This window comes from Bacillus rossius, chromosome 3 (assembly GCF_032445375.1).
Source record: "Bacillus rossius redtenbacheri isolate Brsri chromosome 3, Brsri_v3, whole genome shotgun sequence".
Taxonomy (NCBI): Eukaryota; Metazoa; Arthropoda; class Insecta; order Phasmatodea; family Bacillidae; genus Bacillus; species Bacillus rossius.
The window spans coordinates 112,298,535-112,324,134 of record NC_086332.1 but is presented as its reverse complement, the minus strand read 5'-3'; the positions used below and the strand labels follow the sequence as shown (position 1 = coordinate 112,324,134).

Sequence of the window (25,600 nt, the reverse complement as noted above, 5' to 3'; positions counted from 1 at the left end):
CTGCCAACACAAATTCCGCAAGCTGTAAACTTAACAGTAATTAACGCGCAAAATGTAAATCTATCAAATTAAAATTTTCTTTCAAAATGTCATTAGTACTTTACGAAAATATGTGTGTCATGTAATTTTTTTGGCTTGAAAACATGAATATTTTTAACACTTCACTCTGTTTTTATCAGGTAAAAACATAGGTACCTACTAATAATGAAATATGTGAAGTAGGTATGTAGTTTGGAAAAATCCATGTAGTTAACTCTTAAAAAATTTCTTAAGCATATCAATGTTTTCCCATTTCAAACCCCGTAATTAAATAATTTCAAGGTATATTAGCTACTCTGGTGTTTTAGTATCAAATTTAAACAATGGTAAGGAGCTTGGCTCTGGTCAGACTTTAGCATTTATGAGTCAGTGTCAGACATAGGTGTAGGCAGTTTTTTGATGAGATATATTCTTCCTCCCCCTCCCCACAAACTAATAAAAAGTCTATCACTCTCATCAGCAAACAGTGGGCAAAGTGATTCTATCACCCTCCACGAAATGAAATTTTTCATATACTCATCCTGGCGTCAGGCAGGAATGGGCCAAGCTTACAGATGCATCTCAGGTTTTGCAAGTTTTCAATTTAAAAGGCTACATTAATAGTACATTTAATCTACCATTTGTGTGTTCCTACTGACAATCAATTGTGTGGGATTCTCTTCAGTAATTACTGTTTTTACCTCTGCATGCAGAACCCCCAGCTATTTTATCATTGCCACAGAAAATTATGCATATATTGTATGCTGAAATGATGCTTCTTTGACAGTTACCACGAGAGGGGTTTTTTTTGTTTCATTAGGTACCTAATAAATTCAATAAAACTGCATATTATGTGCATAACATCAAAATGCATAAATATTACTGATGAGGAGAAATACTTACAAGTATGTTCTAGAGTGAAGTACATCATAGCATTAAATGTTATCCTCAGAATCATAGTTTAATTCCAAATATGTATTTGTCATAAATGCTTTTTCTAAAAATGATTTTCAAGGGTGAATAAACTGAGCTAATTTGTAAGTGGCTTACAATTATTATATTTTATATCAACTCACCAAATATTTTGGGTTAATTTCCAATCTGGAAATATCATTCATGTTAGCTGGCAGACACATACGGTATGCTTATTGTCGTTCCAAAGAATCTTCTCCCTTATTTTTTTGGCTCCTTTAATTTATCTTATACTTTTTCAATGAAACTTCACTATAGCATGAAACCATTTCCAATAGTTACGGACAAGATATTATAGTCAGTTCCTATAAAATTAAAATAAGACAGAAAGAATGGCAATATACCATATAGCACCAAACTACAACTGAATTAAATAAATTTAACATCCCCCTGATTTTAAGACAAAGTTCTGGGTACCACAGACAGGGGGGCAAAGAGCACAGACGACTCGGGGTGTGACAGGTCTGTGAGGCGTGACACGTTCAGGTTAGCCTCAATCCTTACCGAGGCATCAGGAAGTGTCCAACATGCATACAGCCAAGAGGCCAGCTCAGAATCCACTGATAGTGTATGTTGCTGCATGCACTTATCACAACTTCCCGCCCTGCTGACGATACATGAGTCCCCCACGAGAATTGTTACCATGCCTGGTGTCTGATAACGTAGGCACCCGTCCCCACGCAGTCTTAGGTCATCTGTGACACAGTGGCAAGCCACTGGGTAAGGACAATGTACAGAGAGTTAAATTTTTTTTTTTTTTACTAAAATGACAAACCACAAAAATGTTATCTACTTTAATATGAAACTTAATGAATGTCATTAAATTAGCATGAAGTTAGAACTTAAATTTATAGACCAAATGGATAGGATGTTGATCTTGCATCTCTTAGGTACTAACTCATTTTTACAATTTTTATTTTTCAAATACACAATTTATTTTATTAACTTTGTTAGAGACATTCTTATTAGTTACTAGAAATTATTTTTGTTTTATAATCCATTATAAATCCATTTAAATAAGAATTAAGAAAAATCTTGGTACCATACTTCTTAAATAATACACTAGGTACCTTTAAAAATAAACAGAATTAATAGAAATTCAAACAATCACTCTTAAATCTTCAATAACACTACTTTATTTAAGAATAAAACCATAACATTAATGTGTCTACTATTAGTGCAGTACAAAGAATTTCCCATAAGACCATACAGTATATATACTACCCCTAAATAGTCGATCTCTAAAAGATATTCAACTGAATTTTGAAATCCTGTAATTCTTCATACTCTGAACACAAACTCTTGCTTGCAGTATTGATTGCCATCCCTATAAGTAATGCGATTCACACAGATCACATTTATTGTGATGGTCACTGTAATTATTAGTCTTTAGAATTTTTTTCAATTGCTTGGTTTCAAAAAATTAATTTAAGTAATAAGGAGCGAGCAAAAAATAAATTTGCCCCGACTTATTTTTCCCCTCTTATGCAATTATTTTTTGCACAAGTCATAAAATATGAATTATGAGAGCTTATTGCAGCAAAAGCAGTTACCTTGCTAACCCCACTCCATAGAAGAGAGAGAAGAGGCCTCTACAAGAAGGCACAGGAGCAATGTTAAAATATCCAGAATCAGCTCTCTTTAGGGATAGAAAGTGTCTGTGAGGAAATTGGATTAATGGTTGGACATACAGTAGAGCATTGATTATTCTAAAGAATTCAGTACTAGGGGTGTTCCGCTAACTAATTTTCGGATACCTAATCACTTACAAAAAAATTTGTCCCATTGTCATTAGAGCAACATGAAAATAAGAAACAATGATATTGAACACAAAACTGGTTACTTATAAAATACATCATACATATAGGCTACCTACCTTACAGAAAGTAGTAAAACAACTTGTTCTAACTACTTACATAATTCATCTCCATTTCAAGGCAGTGAAAAACTTCCTCACTCGATGTCCTTTTCAGCACGGTCATCGCCGCTAGGCTCTTCCTCGTTGTTCTTTGTGTCTTGGTCATCGTTCATCAATATGTGATGCCATGGTTATCAGCATCACATTCAAGCCAGTCTTGAATGTTTTTCTGGTAACATTCTTCAAATCTTGAGGATTCTTCAACCACCTCAGCCAGTTCTGACACAAATTAGCTGTTTGGTAGATTTTCAGGTGCAGTGACAGACTCAGCTGATGGAAGCAGCTTACTCCGAGCTGTTGCTAGAGTGGTGTCCTTGACAGCAGTCAAGCTTCTGCTGCCATGTTCACAGCATCCTTCAAGCTTATTTCGGTGTGCACTTGCTGGATTGTTTTTTTTTATTTTCTTCCTTCATCATAACCATACGCATCAATGACTTTCTGTAATAACGTTTGAAGTTTTCAACATTCCCCTGGTCTATTAGTAGATAGACTGAAGTAACACTGGGAGGCAAAAATAACTTTTACTTTCAGTTTCCTCTTTCCAGTGAAAGGTTCGAGGGTGAATAGGGGCATTATCAATCAACAACAAAACATTTCCAGGATTCCTAATTGAAATCTGATGCTTTGGGATTTTAGGGATGTGCACTGGTGCTAGAGCTACCCTAGTAGCTTCGGCAATCATCTGACTTTATCGGCGGTGGTGCGTCACATTCCTTTCTCTGTTTATCCTCCCCAACAGCCCCCCCCCCCCCCTCAATTAGAAGAGGGGTACACAGGAGGCGAAGTCCCCATGGATCAGGTACCAATGAGACTCGGTAAAGTTTTGAGACTTTTTTTAATGTGTGATAGTAAGAAAATTTTCAAATAAATGCTAATAGAATTCATTGGAAACCTTACAAACTATATTAGCAGTAATGGTAATGTTTACAATCTAATGATTTTGTTTTTAAATGAAATGGGTTTGAACAAAGTTATGCATAAGTAATGGAGTGGGAGCCCGAAAAAATTATTTGCTCCCGGCCACTTAGTTTTTCTCGACAGCCCTGACATGGCATTCTTAAAAACTAGTTAATGACTTCTTTTATAAATAAGCGTAACACTTCAATGTTTTTTTCCTGTTAAGTTTAAGAGATTCCCAAATAAAGACTCGTATCATGTTTCCGTGATTCTCCAAATCATTCTTGTTGCTCTAACTTGGGTTATAACTCTGGCAGGCACGTAGGAAGCAAATATTTAATGGGGGGGCAAAGGAGAGTATCATTATAAGGGGGTGTCCGGGGGCTCTCCCCCGGTAGAAAAAAAATTGCTTTCTAAGGAGAAAAATGGTGCTATTTAAGCATCTTTAGTACATAAAAATAGAATGTACTACTAGCAGAAATTTTAACTTTTTTTATAACAAATTTACTTAAGGCTCGGCATCACAAAACAGTGTTCACTTTTCAGTTTTCGCCTCGTAGAATTCATTTTAAAGGCAATTTGTTGAATTTTCCCACTGCACAGAGTACATAAATTACAAGCACCTTCAAATTTAGTCCCCAGATATCATCAAGTTATCTAGAGCTGTAGAAAAGGCAAAGATGTATTTATAATTAAAAATATGTTTGACTAATTGCATAATAATTACATGACGGTGGTTGAAGATTAATATTTGTAGTGTGAGATAATATATTTTGCCAACTGTCTATAGCTATAGTTATATTTTTTTAATATGTGCTAACAAACAACTGAAATAATCAAAACAAGCTATAATCAAATATTTAAGTGAGGCTGAGCCTTGAGTAAACAATTTAACAAAGATGTCATTATCCCACTCATTGCCCACTCTTAAGTAAATTAATTTGCATATCAGGACAGGAGAACTCTTAATATTACAAACCTCTGATTAAATATTCTTAGATGATGCCAATATTCAGAATGTATTGACACAAGCATATGGTGTACCTAGTGTCCACTGAATATTAATTTAAAACGTGACAGAAAAACTGTTTTACCATTAATAAATCTCAAAATCTAAATATCTTATGATAAGTTATTTGACAAAATAACACATTCAAATTGATAAAGTCGTTTTTTTATTATTTTAATTTTTACTGTCAGACTTCATAAATCAAGGTCAATACAGGAAAGGTCTATACATCAACCAAATGTGAATTAAGGCTGTAAAGTTTTGAAAATTTACTATTCGTTATATTTTTTATTGAAAGGAGTACTAGAAAGTATTTACATTTTATTCAGAAAGGTCAAAATATTTTTTTTTAGCATTTAAAATTAAAAAGTCACAAAATTAATTTTTCAAAAAATGCAGTTCAACTTTAAAAAATAAAAAATTAAAGATGGAAAAAAGTCTTTTGCAATAACACTCATATCATTTTATTCAGGAAAGTCGAAATTTTATTTTGGTATTAAAAATTTAAAAAGTCAATATTTTAATTTTTTTTTACTGTCAGACTCCCCTTAAGAATAAGTTAAAAATGCGAACCCCACAGAATAGGCGAGTGAAGATGCTTAAAAATAACTGCAAATCTGCTTGATAAATTCTTGTTCAATGATTTGTAGTTTCAAAGAAATTTTTTTATTACTCGATGGAATAATCACGAGCGACGAGCGAAAAAAAATAATGTACCGACATAAACTGCGCAAAAGTAATACCTGGGTTAAAGGAATCCAACTCTTCTTTAGGATCTTTGTCTTCACAGGCATTACAGCCTAATGTGCATTGCTTTTTAGGTGGTGGTTGTGATGAACTGCAGGACTGTGCAGAACGGTTGTTGAAGAAAAAGTTGATGCTTTTCTGAGTCATTGTACGCCGAAAAATTAAAAAAAAAATGTTATAAGTTTTCTCCTTAAACCCAAAATGTTTTTCATCACTGCCATTCCGCACTACTCACTCACGATACTACAGATAAATAAGTTTATTTTTAACAGTTCTGTAGTACGGCTCACAAAGTTTATTGGACTTAAAAGCAGACGTACAGCTGTTGAATGATGACATGTGGAAAGCGCTCTGCACGTCAGGTCGTTACCGTTAGGTAGAAACGAGGCGGGGTGAATGCAAGGGTCTGAAGGTCAGGTAGACGAGGGTGGACAAAAACGGAGCGTAAGCTACTGCAACGAGCGGAAACATTTACTGGTCTTATATCCCACAATAATATTTCCGCTATCAGCACTGTGAAACGTGAATATTTAGAAGAAGTCGTATTTATTGTGCCTGAACACTTATCGAAAAGTCTTAATTTATTTTAAGAATAAAGTAACGCACAGACAAGAAAATCCCACAAAACCACTTAGCATTGCAATGAAGACAATGCCTCTTGTTCATCTGATGCAATGGCCGGGCAAAACCATCACTTTGCCCGGCCATGAAATGTTATGGCCGGGCAGTCGCCTGGGTCGCCCCCCCGGTTCCTACGCGCCTGAACTCTGGGTTTAGAAACTGACAGAAAACTTCCTCAGGAACAGTCACACATCAAGTAGCAAAGTACTCCTTCAGTACTATGTCACTGCCAATGAACCACAGAGTAAACCTTTCACTGTATTTACAATGTGGTACTAAACCCAGGGTGCAAAAATCCAAGTATAGATCTCAGCCCTACTCTTGATTACAAATGAGTCAGAACCTAGTACATCTCCAGACCTTTCAAAGCAGCCTATGCCACAGCCGGTTGTTGCAATTGCTGCCTCTTGTCCTCTTTATAGGCTCTTTCCCAAATCAAAGATGTTGTGGCCATTTGCACAGCATCCACATCATTCTTTCTTATTAAATGACCTAAACCATACCTTAAATTTATAAAATTAGATAAACAAATTTATTTAGGCATTATACTCAGAATTTTATTTTACAATGGAATAAGGATGTAGGTCTGAGTGTGTTCCTATCATCCTAAGGAATGAAGTAACAATTCTAAATCTTGGCATTTGAAACAACCTACAATATTTAATATTTATATAAACCGTTTTATAATTTAAGTTTAATGCCAACTATAAACATTAAAATATTAGGCAGCTGGAAAAGACTACAGAAATGAAACACAATAGTAAGATGGTTGAAAAGTTTTGTAAAATTAAATGTCCCTGAAATGCTGATGGTAAACATTGTGATTTTACTATACTATCTTACTAATCATGCTAGGAACAACTGTCACAATTCACATTTACAGAAACCGATATAATATACCAACTAGCTACCTCACTAATAAAAACCAGTGAATGTCATGCAACTGACACTGTAGGATTGCTCGCTAATAGATATACACTGTCAGTAGACAGACAAAATGCAAATAGAATATGAAGTGATTTCACGCAACTAACCCCACCAGGAGTATCACTTGCTCTGGAGACAACCGAGTGAGATGGCAAGCCCACAACAGCCAATGCTTCCAGTAAAGTCCTAGTTCCGAACCCTATGGAGTGCGCTCGGAGCACTGACCATGCCTCTCATCCACTCAGGGATGACGAGATGCCGTCCGTACACAGAGGACAGCCTCTTGTCCTCTCAGGGATGACAAAGATGCTGTCTGAACACAGAGGACAGCCTCTTGACTTCTCAGGGATAACGAGATGCTGTCCGTACACAAAGGACAGTCTCTTGTCCTCTCAGGGATGACAAAGATGCTGTCCGTACACAGAGGACAGCCTCTTGTCCTGTCAGGGATGACAAAGATGCTGTCTGAACACAGAGGACAGCCTCTTGACTTCTCAGGGATAACGAGATGCTGTCCGTACACAAAGGACAGTCTCTTGTCCTCTCAGGGATGACAAAGATGCTGTCTGAACACAGAGGACAGCCTCTTGACTTCTCAGGGATAACGAGATGCTGTCCGTACACAAAGGACAGTCTCTTGTCCTCTCAGGGATGACAAAGATGCTGTCCGTACACAGAGCACAGCCTCTTGTCCTCTCAGGGATGACAAAGATGCTGTCTGAACACAGAGGACAGCCTCTTGTCCTCTCAGGGATGACAAAGATGCTATCCGTACACAGAGGACAGCTTCTTGTCCTCTCAGGGATGACGAGATGCTGTCCGTACACAGAGGACAGTCTCTTGTCCTCTCAAAGATGCTGTCTGAACACAGAGGACAGCCTCTTGACTTCTCAGGGATAACGAGATGCTGTCCTTACACAGAGGACAGCCTCTCGTCCTCTCAGAGATGACAAAGATGCTGTCCGTACACAGAGGACAGCCTCTTGTCCTCTCAGGGATGACAAAGATGCTGTCTGAACACAGAGGACAGCCTCTTGACTTCTCAGGGATAACGAGATGCTGTCCGTACACAAAGGACAGTCTCTTGTCCTCTCAGGGATAACGAGATGCTGTCCGTACACAGAGGACAGCCTCTTGTCCTCTCAGGGATGACAAAGATGCTGTCTGAACACAGAGGACAGCCTCTTGACTTCTCAGGGATAACGAGATGCTGTCCGTACACAGAGGACAGCCTCTTGTCCTCTCAGGGATGACAAAGATGCTGTCTGAACACAGAGGACAGCCTCTTGACTTCTCAGGGATGACGAGATGCTGTCCGTACACAGAGGACAGTCTCTTGTCCTCTCAGGGATGACAAAGATGCTGTCCATACACAGAGGACAGCCTCTTGTCCTCTCAGGGTGACGAGATGCTGTCCGTACGCAGAGGACAGTCTCTTGTCCTCTCAGGGATGACAAAGATGCTGTCCGTACACAAAGGACAGTCTCTTGTCCTCTCAGGGATGACAAAGATGCTGTCCGTACACAGAGGACAGCCTCTTGTCCTGTCAGGGATGACAAAGATGCTGTCTGAACACAGAGGACAGCCTCTTGACTTCTCAGGGATAACGAGATGCTGTCCGTACACAAAGGACAGTCTCTTGTCCTCTCAGGGATGACAAAGATGCTGTCTGAACACAGAGGACAGCCTCTTGACTTCTCAGGGATAACGAGATGCTGTCCGTACACAAAGGACAGTCTCTTGTCCTCTCAGGGATGACAAAGATGCTGTCCGTACACAGAGGACAGCCTCTTGTCCTCTCAGGGATGACGAGATGCTGTCCGTACACAGAGGACAGCCTCTTGTCCTCTCAGGGATGACAAAGATGCTGTCTGAACACAGAGGACAGCCTCTTGTCCTCTCAGTGATGACGAGATGTTGTCTGCGCACAGAGGACAGTCTCTGGGAAAGCCTGCTACGAGTGAGGACCTTTTCAGGATCAAAGCAAGCAGATTACCTAAAATATAAAAATCTCTCTTGAAAAACATTTTATTTTTAAGATCACCAGTGTTTTAAAACTAAAACTCACTCTTTGTGCATCACCATTTCCACAATCATCCATGATTAAACAGACAGTAGATGTACTAAACCGTCCAGAGAACTAACCTGGTCTTCTCCGGAGGTTAATTTAAAAACTGCAAGGTGTGGTGTTTGATCATCTACAATACTTCTCACTTATTTTTCCTTAGTCCCGTGTTTAACTGTTATTCTTCTAAATTGACTAGTCTATTTTCCACTAAAAACCAGCCAGTCAGTTACAATTGCCACCTTATAGAAATTGTTGTTGTTCTGAGCTTTGCCATCGAACATTTTCACTGTACACCTAATATTAGTTGTTGCCTAGCATGGAATTTTAATAAATGCACACATGTGATGTGAGACAACTTTAATTATTATTTACAGCACACATATCAAAAAATAGAGCACAATTAATTTTTTCTTCCTATCTTGGTGTGTCTAATAGTCTCTCTCATAGAGGTTACTGGAAATTTCAGTTCAATAACGTCTGGCTTGTTCTTAGAAGGTACAGCTCCGACGACCCGGCTCAGTGCCTGCAGCCTGTAACAATAAACAGCAAAACAGAAGCTTTTAGCTCTTTAAGTATTCACTCTTCAACACACAGATACTGTACACATAATGTCAGAAGGAATATTGTGGCACTGCAGGCAACTACCTTCCACAGTTTTTCAGAATATTCAAATGACAAAATATTTACACTAAGGCAGTTTATTCGCTATTTATATAGTTCAATTCATGATGACCTAGTTCTGTATTTGTAATTTATTGTCTTGGATATTTTTTGTAATAATTTCTGATATTTAACTACATATTTTTATTCAGAAAAGCCTTCTACTCAATTTTTTTTACCAATTTTCACAATGTTGATGTTTATGTGAGTGTAATTTTCAGAATTTTATTTCATTTAAATGTTATTTTTACATGTGTACTCCGTAGTATGTGATATTTCTAGAATATGGCCAGTTTTATTATTCAAAAAAAAAAAAAGAATCACAACGCTGAAATGATAGACAATATTTATCGCATCCCATGTTAAAGAGACACAGAGACATTTGCCAGGACCATGGGAAAGCTCTCTGACAGGGAATCTCACAATACTAATGTCAGAGTTTCACTTTTTAATATGACTCATCTAGTTACATAAACAAATTTAATGTTAAAAACCACTGATGGGTATTCTCAATTATATAATGTGGCTTGAACCACAAAAAAATGTTTCTTCAATACTGCCAAATTTCTGCAAAATTGTTTAATGATTCAGGACAAAGGCGTTTAGAGTGGAAATGCTTACATGCATTTCCTTCGCTATTTGAATATGTGTTTTTTATGGATTCCTATCTACAAACAAAATTAATTAAAATCAGCAATAAAAAACTATTTATGGTTTTTTTTATGCCACCGCAGTATGGTTGGCAAACTAAAATATAAAGACCTACGTGACACCACCTCCAGTACTCCCTCCAGTCGCTTAGGCCGTTGTTGCCCATTGCCGTTCTTCCGGAGCTGTGGTCCCCCCACTTTCTCTCTCTCGCGGGTGCAGTGCTACGAACGTGAGAAGTGCAGTGGAAAGAACAGCCCCATGGCCGATTTAATGATAGCCGCCCACACAACTATCACGTGACACAGTTGTGTGCATCCACTGTGTATAAATCCGCCGCATATAAATCTACCGTGTTCTCTCACATAATCGTCTCACATTTTATTCTAAAATCAAGTTTGAAAGGTAGGGGTGTGACGATTATGCGGAAAAATAAAATTTTGTTAGGTAAAGTTATTCATAAAAAAACACCGTTCATGGAAAGTACGTTTATTTAAAAAAAAAGGTAGAGTATACAAGAGCACGGCAAACAATTTATATTAATAATTCATTAAACAAAAACCTTTCTTCAACTTTAAATAGAAAACCCAAACTGTAACGCGAACGCAAGCCACTTGAATCTGCGACATGAACTAACGCGTAACTATTGCCGTAGTACACATTTAGAACGAAAGAATGCGGGATAAAATCAAATGTAGTTAACTCGGCACTCGACAGAGAGTGCGCGCGCTGCATGCAATCGGCGAGATATCGATATTCGACTACGTGCGCGGACTCTATACAGGAAGCAGCATAACCAAACAAGAATGATGCCAACTCGCGCTGACTACATGTTCATGAACGGTACACCGCGGCGATGCAGATGATCAGATAAAGGAAATAACGTTTAAAAACGTCTTTAAAAGAAAATTTACACGTCAGACAACTTCATATTTCCGTTAATTAAATAAGTAAGTAGTAATGTCCGAACAAATATTAGATTTCTACTTTAAAATACGTCGTTTTATACGGAAAAGATATCTACACCGGTACACCGCGGTGACGCAGACGAACAGATAAAAATAATAATGTTTAAAAACGTCTTTAAAAGAAAATTTACACGTCAGACAACTTCGTATTTCCGTTATTTAAATAAGTACGTGGTAATTTCTGAATAAATATTATGTATATACTTTAAAATACATAATTTTATACGGAAAAGATACCTACACAAAGCGCTTGGCATCTAATAACGGGACCAAAAACATCATGCGACGTTTATGCGAGAGGTTTTTTTATCCAAATTTTGACGCCCTAACATATGGGTGCGACGATTACGCGCGCGCGATGATTATGCGATAAAAGAGGGTTTTTCTTTATTTATTTGTTGGATGTATTTGTAACAAGTTTTGTAGTGTCAGAATGTTTCTTTAGTTAAGTCATTTGTTATGAACTGTGTGCTTGCATTCACGCAGTTGGCCAGGACCATCTCTTGTTTCCCGCGCACTTGGCGCGGCGCGAGCTGAGTCGCTGCTCTCTCGGCGCACAGGCCGGATGCGCTCGTACACCGCGAGCCAGCACCGCCGTGACGTCACCTGCCACCTTAGCTGCCACAGTCGCAAGTCTTGTAGAACCTCTTCAGCTCCGCGCCGGGTCCCTGCGGACCTGCCGCACAGGGCTGCCTCCGGGCGACACTTGTCAACTACCTAATTAGCCATTCATTTCACCTGGTATTTTGCCAGGCGGGCATGTAGTGATACTGCCTGTCTCATACCTACAGGGGCCCTCTGCCCAAGATTACTACGTATAATTGTGTTGGTGTAAATGGTGCATGTGGCACCCCGGACTTGTGCAACGTATTTCATGTGAACAGCTTGTCTCTTGTATCATATTATCTGAGTGTAACATTCGCGTCTTCGTTAAGGACTACATTTCTTGGCCCGTTGTGTTAATCAGTGACGTAAGTTTTAGTGTAGTACTTAATTCCGTCATACATGCCACCGTCAGTGAGAAACTAGTACCATGGTCTATCAGTGTGCTGGAATGTGCTGCGGCACTCAGACGTGAAGGGCCAGTTCCGCGAACAGCACCATGTACACATCATACAAACTGTGTCTACCGTTATTTCTTACGGCGTCCCAAGTGGCCAATAACTCGGGGTTCCCTGCTGCAATGTCTCCCCTGTTTCCAGCCACGTGGCACACACCTACCCTCTGAGAGACAGTGCACCACTAGTTAGCCGGCACACGGGACTCGAACCCGCGACTTGACCATCACCGAGGAAACAGGCGGAGCATGTCAGTACATCCAAAAACACACCAGAATGGCAAGGAACGGATGGATTTGTTACTTTGTTTTTCAAGGGGAAGGTGCTAGCAGACATGTAACTGTGAACGTATATACCTTCAATATACACAGCATTAGCCAGCACTACTGTTTTTTTCCACGTACAATCCCATCAATGGTATAGCAGTGATTGCACACAAAAACGTACATAAAGTTTAAAGTAAACAATTTAACGTGTTAAACTTAACAAATGTGATGAGTGTTAGAATAGTTCAGTTTTTAAACTTTTTTTCATTTATTACCTTAGGGTGTAAATCCATTTTCCTTACGGGTAAAAGGTTGGGACTTTAAAAGTATGATGTAATAAGCAGGACACCATTATAGCAGGAACATTATAACTGGATTCTACTAATTAATTTTGCATATTGGTATTAATTGAACCAGTGTTGCAGCAGTTTCAGCAAGACGGCAATCAGCAACATGGATGGTACCTAACACCAGATGGCTAATGGTTTTAAGTTTTAATGTATCTAAACAGTAAGACAACACATTGCAAACTAAGAAATTTACTTGGACACCATATTACAATATGTTCATGAAATTTTTTTAAGATAGCTCAATTGCAAATCATACCCATGGTGCTTCTGTATTTAGTTTGATAATGTGAAGCATAAATATTTTTCTTAATTTCTTACATCAAAATTTTAATAATTATACTATTGCAAAACACAAATTTTATTTAAATAAGAACACATTAATGTGCTGTCTAATAAAGAACTAAAAACAAAAATAAATGTAACATTTAGCACGCAGTAATTTATGTTGATGATATTACGAAAACCTTGGGGTCTACCAACTTGAAATTGCATTCATTAGAACATTCATTCTGTGCTAATAACAGTAAGGTTTGAAGTGTTGAAATAAGTTAACTTTTTTTAGAAAGGTGTGTTATTTTGAACACTTTGTGCTTCAATTTAAAAATAAATAAATAAATAAATTGAAGAGCCTCGTATTTTATTGATAACCTACTTAAATAAGTAATTGGTTTCGTCCAATAAAACTAGACAATTGACAGCTGCATACAGAGTAATCTGTGTTCCAATATTGGTACTCCCCTAGAAATATAATAAAAAATAAAACAGTAATCTTAATGAACACTGACTTTGCGAGGCCAACTCTTTGAAAAGACTTGACGAGTGGTTTGAGGTCCAACTGGTATCCACAGGCCAGCAATCCCAGCACGATAATGTGGCATAGAGCCTTGTCCCGGTGGGTGAGTGGTCGATTCCTGGAACGAGCAAACAGCCAAGCTGTCGAGCAGACCACTTTGAAGTGTACACAATGCCCCAACTTGTACTTATGTTCAGACATGCTAAATCTTTCAAACAGGTGAATTTCATAAACAAGGAGTATGTCTTAATATATCAGGACAGAAAACAGTTATGTACCTAAAGTAGGTGTATAGATGTTTTTGCCATCATTATTATTATTACATGTTTATACAACAAACAGGTTTATAATACATAAAAAGTGTGGAAACAAAAATAATATATAGATTGTAGCTTGAATAAATAAATAAAGCCTAAAGGTTATTAAATATGTTTAGCTTTACCTACAAAGTACGACTAATTATTTATTTCTTTGCTATGGTAATTTTTTGAAGAGTAAATTTACATCTTACATGTACAAAAAAGACAATTAATAAAGAATAAGCAGTTATGCATTGAATACTTGGGACTTGCTGAAAAGCACAAACACTCAAACAGTAGTACACCAATCCCTCACTTAGCATGCCTTCAAATTGCGCGAATTCATTTAGCAAAATGTTAATTTCATTGCCCCAGTCTTGAATAGCATGTCTGTAAATTTCAGTTAGCATGAAATCGCCACAGGCAAAAAAAAACAAGTCGGGCATGATGCCACAAAGTAAGCTTTAACTCTGTAAACCATGGCATACAGTTAGCTATACGACGGGAGGGGGGGAAAGAGATGTGCATGCAGGTCTGACTATGCTATCGGTTCTTGTACAAACATCAGCTATGGCAAGTTCAGTTGCAGCTAAAGGGTGTAAAGGACTAAATGTTTTTACTTCCACACGTATGCCGCCGGGCCATACCGTCGTCACCCGCCACAGACTGGGCAGTGATGAAATTCATTCTAGCCAGTAGCAGAGAACTTTCACACACAAACACAAGCAACGTATGCCCATTCGTCTGCCGGTAACTGCAAGTGCACAAGTTCCTGCATTTGGAATAATAGTGGAATCATGGCTTCCAAGTGAGAGCGTAATGCATCGTGTTCAAGTATTTGAGACAAAACTAGAAGTATTACGGTGTGCAGAATGTTATGAAGGCCACACTTATGTTGGTCATACTTTAGTTGTAAGAAAATCAACTGTGCGCACAATCATACAAAATAAGGACTCTATCAACATTAGATACCAGAACAGAAATGAACAGGTAAATCACATGGGAAAGGTTGTTAAATGAATGGTGCAATGAAAAAAAATCAAGGGCCAGGCGGGCAAGCCAACCAGCCGACTGATGATAAGTACATAACCACCTAACTCCCGTTACGTGGTGTCGTATTTGTCATACAAAGTATTTGATGGTAGGCTTATAAAGACAAATGGTGTGTCATAGTTATCATTGAGAGTTAATTATATTCATTTATATTACATAAAGAATATTTCCCTATACATTTTGGAACACATTAAGTAAATTAGCCTTGTTATTTATGGAGGCCAATGCTTCAGAATACACAATTTTGAATGAACAAAAAATTTTGGAACACATTAGCCGTGCTAAATGAGGGACACGTGTACTACCAACATAGTACATATTCTGATAATACAGGCAGAAAAATAAAATTCAATAGAATCACTGTTACACTAAATTATTCCTGCTCACTGACACATTTTTGAGCCAGCTCTAATGAAAACACATCCTGTGAACTATTCAATGACTATCACATCTACATGTAAGATTTTATAAGAAAAACTTATATTGAAGCAGTTATCAATCATTTTATACATGTAACATTGGTCATTAAATCTTAATAAAAGAATTTTCAAGTATGATGCATTTTCGGCACTTAAAGGTTAAATGCATAATTCACAGGCTCTATTTACTCCCATGTCTGCTATGAGTACATACATTCATGTACTATTCAACATGGTTTTGAAACACAAGAAGAAGCAGTGTTCCACCAAGTGAGGTGCTCATGGTGCTGCCAAGCAAATCTCACAGCATTCTAAACCAATACATCAAATTCAAAGTTTCCAATGTTTTAAACAGATATTTAAGTTTTTGAAACAGGCTGTGATTTAGTTCTCTGCCTCACATTATAATATAATTGAGCACTAAACCTAAAGAATGATAGTGCATTTAATGAAATACCAGACACATGCACATTCCTCTATACAATATAATGGAACCATTCTTTGATATTATTTATAATAGGTAATCCAGAATTTACAATTTCAAAGAAAATTTTTACATCTAACTTTTACTTATGTCAGGTTGAAGGATGATGAAAGGGTAGCTGATTACAGTAAAGTCATAAAACTGTTGCATCGATGCATTGCATCCTGCTTTTCAGCGGTGATAAACAAATGGGTCAAATGTCTTGGCATCAGTGTTCTCACCAGGGTGGTCACTCTGTTGGCAAAACAAATTTCCAGGTTTTTCCCCCACTATTTTCTAAGAATATTCATTAAAATTTACTATGTTAATAAAAATATACATAGCCTAACATTTTGGCTACATCAGAGTTAGTAAAACCAAGCCAACCATATAATATTAATCACCAATAAATATTAAGTACATAAATTAAAAATTAACACAAAAATTATTATTATTTCTGTAAGATTATATTACCTCTGTGATAAAAGTGCTTTTCTTTAACACAATTTAGTAGTTCTTGTACGTTGTTTAAACTATGTGAGTAGCAAGCAAAAGAAAAATTTTAAGAAAAGATCACATTAGTATATATACGAGGTGTGTCCGGAAAGTAAGTAGTGTTTGGTCATTAAAAAGAATAACTCATGAAAAAAAGGTTTTATTTAAATTTTTAGTTTACTACATATCCACATCGCATTTTCACATAGTCGCCATTCAGTTTCAAGCACGTTTTGCAATGCTCTACCAATTTATTTAACCCCTCTGCATAGAAGTTTGCTGCCTGGGAATGGAATTGATGCCTCGGCCATAGGCATCATGGACTTTGAATACACAATGCATGTAGCTTTAAGTACAGGCGCTTAGTAAACATCTCCAGAAAAAGCAATCTCTGTACTAGAGTCGAAAAATGATGGTTACCTTTTTTTGGGACGAAAAGGGCTTCATTTTGATTGATTTAATGAAACGTAAGTCAACAATTACAGTAAAATGTATAAAATGACAATTGTCAACTGGTTTAATTTAAGTCATCAGCAAAAAGAAATCCTGTAGATTAGTTGAGAATTTTAGTTAAGTGATTAATATATATAGTAAATAAAAGAGGTGATAGCGTACCTACTTATTGAACACTAGAAGAGACATTGTACAAAGACGAATTATGTTTATTGATGATAACAAATAACCTTATGTTTACTAAGTAATTGGAGAACCAATTAAAAAACTACTCAATAATGATAAAACATTAGTACACTAAACAGCTGTAACGTTGCAAGACCCTGCCCTCCAAGATAAATAATTTTCTTTTCAACTTCTTTTTTGTATATGTAAGCAGTAATAAGTCAATGTTTTTTGAGTGATGTATAAGTATGAAACAGTATATTCAGACGTTTTGATGTTATTTGAACTTGCTATGTGTTTTAAGAATGTACCTTGTATTTTAAGAACGTTTTCAATCACTACTATTTTTTATGTAATTATTCACAAATGAGCCGCTGTACTAGATTTTTGCCTATTTAGGCCTACTTTTTCAGGTTATTTCTAAATGATTTTAATTTTGTAAAGTAATTTGTATTATAATTGCTGTTTGTAGTGTTCATTAACCTGTGGAATGATTCTAGAACACGGGACTGTGTCTGGTGTGATGGTTAGAAAGAGAGGCATGAGAGGTCTGTAAGTGGGAGTGAGAAAGAAACAGTGCTTCCCCGCCAACCGAGATAAAAGATGGGACTCACCACGGGTCGTGGGAAATGTGTGATAACTGCTGTCTCACGGTGTGGGAGAGAGAACGAGAATGGGAGTCCCCGATTTCGATGTGAAATTGAAAAGAGACAGATCAGGGGAAGCCCAGAGTTTTGTATGTACAAGGTTTTTTCATGTATTGTAACTTGTTTGGTGATTGGCTTGTATCTGTAAACGTGAATGAAGCGTGCGTGTGATTGGTCGGTGAGGTCATGTGACGTCTACTCCCTGCGTGGAGGAGACAGTGGCAGGATTTCACCAGTCGTCCGTCGAACGCTGCACAAGTAGTTCGCGTTCGGTGGCTTCTCGCTAATAATGTAGAAGTTATTGAAGAGATAATTTCACGTTGGTGGTCGGAGCCATGCCTATTCTTAAATTAACCTAATTATATGTTATATTTCGTTCGGACATAATTAGAAATTACGGCCACCTTCGTAGGCGTTTTGGCTCAGGGCGAAATTCGTTTTCGCCGGGTGCGGTCATCTTTAAGGCCGCACTAATTTCGTGTACTTGCAGTCAAAGACTACTGAAAAATATTATTTTTCGTTAATTTTCCTCGCGCGAGCTACCAGCAGTTTTCGACGGGCAGATGTACGTGTGAAACGAGTGAATGAAACATTGGGTTCAATTTGTCTATGCATCCTAGTATGAAAAAATAAAAACAACAAAAATTACAATCGGCGTTCAACATCTGTTTATTTTTGTATATAACGAACCGTTATACAGCAGAGCAGGATTACGTACAAAAAACCATGGAGCATGCACAAACACGTTCAACCTATATGGAAGCATAGCCGTTACTGAACGCACAGCCGCTACTGAATTCACAACAGCTACTGGACGCACATCAGAACCAGGTAGAGGAACTGACAAGGAAATAAATTTTTTTGTTTATTTTGGCTCAACTTACAGAAATAGTACAGATGAGATCTAGCTACAAAAAGAAGTCAGTTGGTTAGATACAGTATAGTTTAAACTATAAAATAAAAAAACTAAGGACCGACCAGTGTAATTGAACTTGCTTAATATCTAAGTAAGTACCTTATGATGAATAGCAACATTATTAAACAAAACATTCCAATTAAAAATTATTATAAAATGAATACAATTTGATTTAGACCTTTTAACTCTAATAGATGTTCTTTTTCAAGCTTTAACGTCTGAAAAATTATATATTAGGTTTCATTAATTTGAGTCATGGATATTATCACACAAATAATTGAGCAACATTCAATTTTGTAGAGACTTATCTCCCTACGTGCTTAGCTAGCGAGGATGATCGAAGGCTAGGCCCCCGCAAGGCCATTTTAATTAGAAACAGGGCTGAAGGTGAAAGCGATGACATCCGAAGGGGAGATGACACATTGGGTATGGGGCGTCCCGAAAGATGTGAAAATCTGGACCCAGAGCCTTTAGCCGTAGGCTTGAACCCCACTGCGAAACAGGATGTAAAGCAGTGATGATAAAAAAAAAGGGATAAGGGGGAAAATGACTAAAGAACAAGATAAAGCAAAAAACAGGGTAAAAAAAAAAAGGTCAGTGGGTTCCACTTACCACTGGGAGGAGAACTCCAGAAACTATGTCATTGAAGCACTTGCCACAACACATTAAAGGTTTTGCTATAAAAAAACTATGCTTCCTACATGTGAGGAACAAAAAAAAAATTAAAACAAAAAACGGGAGACTCCCTTTCTGCCGAGATTACATCCCCTCAATTAACCGTGCAATTCGAATCAACAACTGCATTGGCCAAGTGCTGGTGTCCAATGTGCAGAAGATGCCACTCGAACAGGCATCTAATCTTTCACGTGTAGAATCATAGTATTAGTGTTCAGTTGGTCATGCCTTCTGTTTACTATTGCCATCAGTGAAAATATTCATAAGTAAAAGTGAAAAGAATAAATGAGAGAAGAAAGAAATTGAGTGTCAGGCTTGTCCTCCCCCTAACAGACATACCACGGCAACCCATATGTCACGTGTCACATCTGCTGTTGCTGTGAGGTTCACCAGTACACCACAGTGTTCAAAAATTGTATTAAGTAATGTGATGTCGGCACAGCGAGTAGTTTTTTTAATTGGGCTGTAAACAAATATAAAAAATGGTATAACTGACACAGTTTGTAGGCATGGCGGCAGGTTTTAAACTAAGCTATTTTCAACTTCCTAAACAAGAAAATAAGTATGAATCACTTTCAAAAATTAATGGGTTTCTCCTGAATTTGCTGGCAATAAATATTTTAAATTATTGTTTCCTGATTTTCCCGGTCAGGTAGCCACACTGTTGGGAGGAAACAGTAGTACTTTGATGAAACCCAATGGCTAATTGGATTTAACTGCTACGTCTTCTACTTGCGGAAGAAAAACCTTGTTTGAACCCGCCGAAAATCAAATAAGCACCACCCAGGTGACCTCTCAACCAACATGGCTGCTCCAAGAATTTACATTTTACGTAGTAAAAGCTTCAGAATATTGTAAAATCCTACTGATGGTCAGGACCAATCATGAAAAGCCAGAACAAGCTATAATGAAATGTGTTACCTGAATGTCCACACAAATTTGTAGCAAATTTCCCTGACTTATCCATGTTCAAAATTAACAATTTCTGTCATGAATTTTTAAAAACAATTTACCAATTTTTAAATTTTCTAAGAAAGATTAAAAACAATCCAGCCTCTACAATCTCCGTAGCTGTACCTACTAGCTCAAAGAAAACCTTCATTCATATGCCATTTTACAGTGTGTATGACTATAAAATAAAACAAAGATTGGGTGATGGCATACCCAAGCATTACATTGCCCTCTCAAATTACTATCACTGAGAGTTATATGACTTTTACAGGTTTAAAAGTAAATATCCTGACTTTCCCTGACCAATTGCAACCTCCCTGTCATTTCCCAGACTTTCCAGAATGTAGACACCCTGGTTATAACAGGGTTTCACTGACACGATGCAAAATATTCATCAGTAGGGTTTGTGTGTGGGGTTGCTAATTAATTTCGGTGGAGTGAAAAGCAAATTAATTGTGTCACGTACCTCTTATTACCCACACTGGTAGTGAAGTTGTTGAGGATGTTGTTGCTGATAAGCACGGAGTATGGGCAGAGCACCAAGTCCTTTTTCGAAAGGTCCTTGACATTAAGCCTCACAAACTTGATAAGGCAATCTGCGTAGAGAAGGGCTTTGAGCCGGGTGCGGTCCTGGTTGACCAGCAAAGCAATAAGGCAGTGATCGAAAAGATGCGACGGTCTGGGGACAAATAAACAGCAGGTAACATATCACTTGCTTAAACACACCAGTCACCAATACCCAGTAACCGCATTTCAGCCAGGTTCAGACATAGCACACCAGCATACAGGGCAGGCAGTGATGGAAAAGCGGTGACGGAATTATGACAAGCCGGCGGTGGGCGACATATTCCTTTCTCCGAACACACCATTTACAAATACAATGAGAGCATCACAGCCAAATGCAGTACTAGCTGATCAGCATGCCCGACAGGCAGTGAAAGAACAGCAGCATCTCCATGGAAATAATTCGCCATTTGGCAGCCTTCCCTAGTGCCGAACACACCAGTCACCAACAGTCACATCATCATAGCAGAGTAAGGTCCTAACTGACCAGTATGGCGGACTGGCAGTGATAGAACAGCGGCAACAGCCTGAAAATAAAAAGCTATTGGGCAGCGTTCCCTTGCACTGAACAACAGCCTCAGAATCACAGCAGGGTGCAATCCTAACTGACCAGCATGCTGTAATAGAACAGCAGCAACATCCAAAAAATATATATGGCAGTTGGGCAGCATTACCTTGCTCCAAACACATCAGAACCAACACAGTAACAACATCACACTATGATGTCCTAATTGACTAGCATGGCAGAAGGCAGTGATACAACACCAAGAAAGGCCTGAAAAAAGTGGCCGTTAGGTAGCATCCCGTTGCTCAAAGACACCGGTCACAAACACAGTCACAGCAAAACAGCCGATTGTGTCCTAGCTGGGCAGGCAGTGATGGAACAGCAGCTACGACTTAGGAAGAAGTGGGTGGTGGGTAGTATCTCCCTTGCTCTGAACATACAAGTCACCTACACAGACCATGCATCACAGCAGGGTGCTGTCCTAGCTACCAGCATGCCGGGCAGGCAGTGTTTTGACCAAGGGAAAAGCAAGCAGTTAGCAGTTACTTCCTCGCTCTGAACATACCAGTCACCAACACAGTACAGGCATCACAGCCGGGTGCTGTCCAAGTTGTCAGTATGCTAGGAAGGCAACAATGGATCAGCAGCTACGACCTAGGGAAAAGCAGGTGGTGGGCAGTATCTTCCTCGCTCTGAACATACCAGTCACCAACACAGTCCAAGCATCACAGCCAAGTGCTGTCCTATCTATCAGCATGCCGGGCAGGCAGTGATGGAACAGCAGCTACGACTTAGGAACAAACGGGTGGTGGGCCGTATCTCTCTCGCTCTGAACAACCAGTCACCAAAACAGTCCACACATCACAGCTGAGTTATGACCTAGCTACCAGTATGACCAGTAGGCAGTGGTGGAACAGCAGCTACAACCTACGAACAAGCAAGCGGTGTATAGTATCTTCTTCGGTATGAACATATCATTCACCAACACAATCCACGTATCACATCTGGGTGCTGTTCTAGCTACCAGCATGATATGCAGTCAGTGATGGAACAGTAGCTACGACCCACTAACAAGCCGGCAGTGGGCAGTATCTCTCTTGCTCCGAACATACCAGTCACCACCATAGTCACAGCATTACAGTCGTGAACAGACCTATCACACTGGAATGCAGACCAGTCAGTGATGGAAAAATTTGCAACCTCATTAGGACAAGCCGGCAGTGGGTGACATATCCTCCACGACTTAGGAACAAACGGGCGGTTGGCCATATCTCTCTCGCTCTGAACAACCAGTCACGAACACAGTCCAGGCATCACATCTTATAATATTGTATTCGTTCCGAAACAATATTGTAATAGGTACATAACAGGTTAGATCATATTTTATTATTTTTTATGTGAATAAACATTTATTTCAAAGTTCTGTCTAAGATGTGTTATTAAAAAGTAATGAGACAGTATCTTGTATTAAAGTGTTATAACAAGTACAAATTTTATGATGTTATTTTCTTCAAATTTTTTATAAAGCAAGTATTCTTACGTGTTACCCTTCTCCTCGTCCAATCAATAACATCAATAATATACACACTTACTCTACTGTATATAGCAAACTTTATGTTTGTATCCATAACTTATTCTTATGTAAGCTCTTTTTTTCCATACCCAACATCTATTTTTGCTATCTATTATGCACAGAGTACTAATGTGGTAAGTACATAAATAACAAATTTGTACACTCTTTTGTACTTCAGTAGCAGGGCTTAATTTTTTAGAATTTAAGGAAATATATATTTCAATACCCCCAGTTTAAAGATGGTGCCATACCTTTCCACACAATAAGAAAATAACTATCCAAATCTCAACTAAGTTACTGTCTAACTCCCCTATGATTAAAATGCATTATATAAAAAAAATTTTATCAATTTTTTTGTGTGATTTTTGTTACTGAATCGGTCAATGTATGGACTGGCGATAGAAGTAATGAATGAGATGTGCCGAGGAACCAGAAGAGTTCAATAGTCAGAGCTATTGCCTCCCAACAAGACTTACTGTTCCTATCCCACAAAAGGGGAACACGATGCATGTTGCATTGAGCCTATGGGTTTTCTCACCCTCATTCATTAGGTCCATGTTCAGCTTCTTATCTCGTTACCCTTCATCGTCACTAATAACTAACGAGTAGAAAGCTGAAAAAAGGAAGGCTAATTTTTCTTAAAAACTGTTTTTTTTTTTAATGTGTAAAATCTTAGCTCTCATTATACAGCATTTGGAGGAAGTAATATTGTGAATGCAATAAAAGTGAAGAAACGGAAATGTGTAACAACCACGGTGCTGCCATCTGTGACGAATGGCACGAACCGAAGTTCATGAAGCCAAAGGGATGCTTTATAGTATTAACTGTTTAATGAATTTTAAAAAGATATGCATAATTTTAATAAAATTCGTTGTCTAAAATCAGTTCCAAAGCTGGGGTTTAGTATATTTTCACGTCATCTTTGCATTAATCTGGGCCGTTTAGTAATATAGTTTAAAATATCTGTCTGCTAATCAAATTATTCAACATGTCAACCTAACAGCTTCCGCAGCAAATTCTAGAGGCGAGTGCGGAAAATACATGAGATTCACATTCAGAAATGTGGTTGAAAACACAATTTGCATATATTTATCATGCTCAGTATTATTTTAAAGAACTTTACATTAAATTTTGTGTCAGAGTTTCGTATTTTTGCATTATGTATACGTGTATTAGCAACATGATAACACATAAATATGCTCATTATTGAGGTCAGATGATACACATCACTGGCAAATACTAAAAGACTCACTCACATGTTTTTTTTTATTTAGACATTCACAACAAAAATGGAGGTTATTTAATTTTTGTGTGCACTTGTATTGATATCTTAGAATCTTGAAAAAAAAAACTTTTTTATCATAAGCTATCTATATATATATACGTATAAAATTTAATGTTTGTATGTATGTATGTATGTATGTATGTATGTATGTATGTATGTATGTATGTATGTATGTATGTCTGTATGACATCAATAAACTCAAACACTGTTTAACTGATCACCATGAAAGTTGGCACATCAAAATATTTCATGAAGAAGATTTTTACAGGTATGCTATCTATTTTGTTTAACTCGCCACTACATGCAGCGCATCAACTTCTAAACCGCTCAACCCATAGCCATGGGTAAACAGAAAATCATAGGTCATAGACATATAAAGAACAATTGTGAGTCATTTCTCTAAGTCCACCATACTGTCATATAGTGCTATACTTTTTGCTTTAACTTGCGAATAATATATTACCCTGTGTTCAGTCTGGGCAATGCCAGGTACTGCAGCTAGTTGCATATAAATTACTTTACAGAAATTATTTTTCGTTAATGTCTTATCTTGTTGAATTTAATAATAAAGTTGCATTAATCGAAAGATAAGACACAGAAAAACTTCAACATTGGCTTCTTTCTGGTTTAGCAGTGTTCACAAGAGCTCTTCTGGTGTAACTTTCCTTAGTATGAGTAATTTAAATGGCTTCGTTTAAACTGAAAGCCGCAAATGTGAATAGAAAAGATAAGAGTTTTGCCACTGCAGAAAAAAAGCCAATGTTCAGAAATAAAGTGTATAAAAAGTAAAAGTTAAGAATTCCATGAAAAATAGGCAGGAGAAGAGGCGAACTTTGCTGAAGGTAGGAGGGAGGCAGAGGGAGAGAAAGTGGGAGGACACTTTGACAAACTTCATTAGCATACTCTCTCTCTCTCTCTTCCATTCCCCACCATTATAAAGGGTTATCTTCCCCCTCCCCTTTGCTGTTAAGGAGGCAGTCAAAAGTGGCTTACTTGATGCAGTTTACAGACACAGCATGTATTTTTGCAACTTAACTCTTCCCATAGCTGACAGCGGTCAGAAGGGCTTAGAGTTACAGAGGAAGAAGTACAAAACAGCTGCACAGCAGGGCATATGTATATTTGTCAATAAAATTAAACAGTTAATGATATGAAAAATTTATTTAAGACCTTTTTGATCAAAATTAAATTTGCAACAAGTTTATCCTGTGCATTTT

The 25,600-nt window shown here is 37.8% G+C and overlaps 1 protein-coding gene across 2 annotated transcripts in view; it reads right to left on the bottom strand.

Annotated features, from left to right (window-relative positions):
- Positions 1-9,519: 9,519 nt before the first annotated feature.
- LOC134531147 (uncharacterized) overlaps positions 9,520-25,600 on the bottom strand; it is a 22,129-nt gene continuing 6,048 nt past the window's right edge. The window contains exons 5-7 of one of the 2 annotated variants that reach the window (XM_063366766.1): positions 20,923-21,135; positions 13,913-14,038; positions 9,520-9,707 (exon numbers count right to left, since the gene is read on the bottom strand). In XM_063366766.1, coding sequence (XP_063222836.1) covers positions 9,578-9,707; positions 13,913-14,038; positions 20,923-21,135 — 469 coding nt within the window. In that variant the 3' untranslated portion in view covers positions 9,520-9,577. Of the gene's footprint in view, positions 9,708-13,747; positions 14,039-20,922; positions 21,136-25,600 lie in introns of those variants that run through there. The other variant, XM_063366765.1, reaches the window with a different exon arrangement.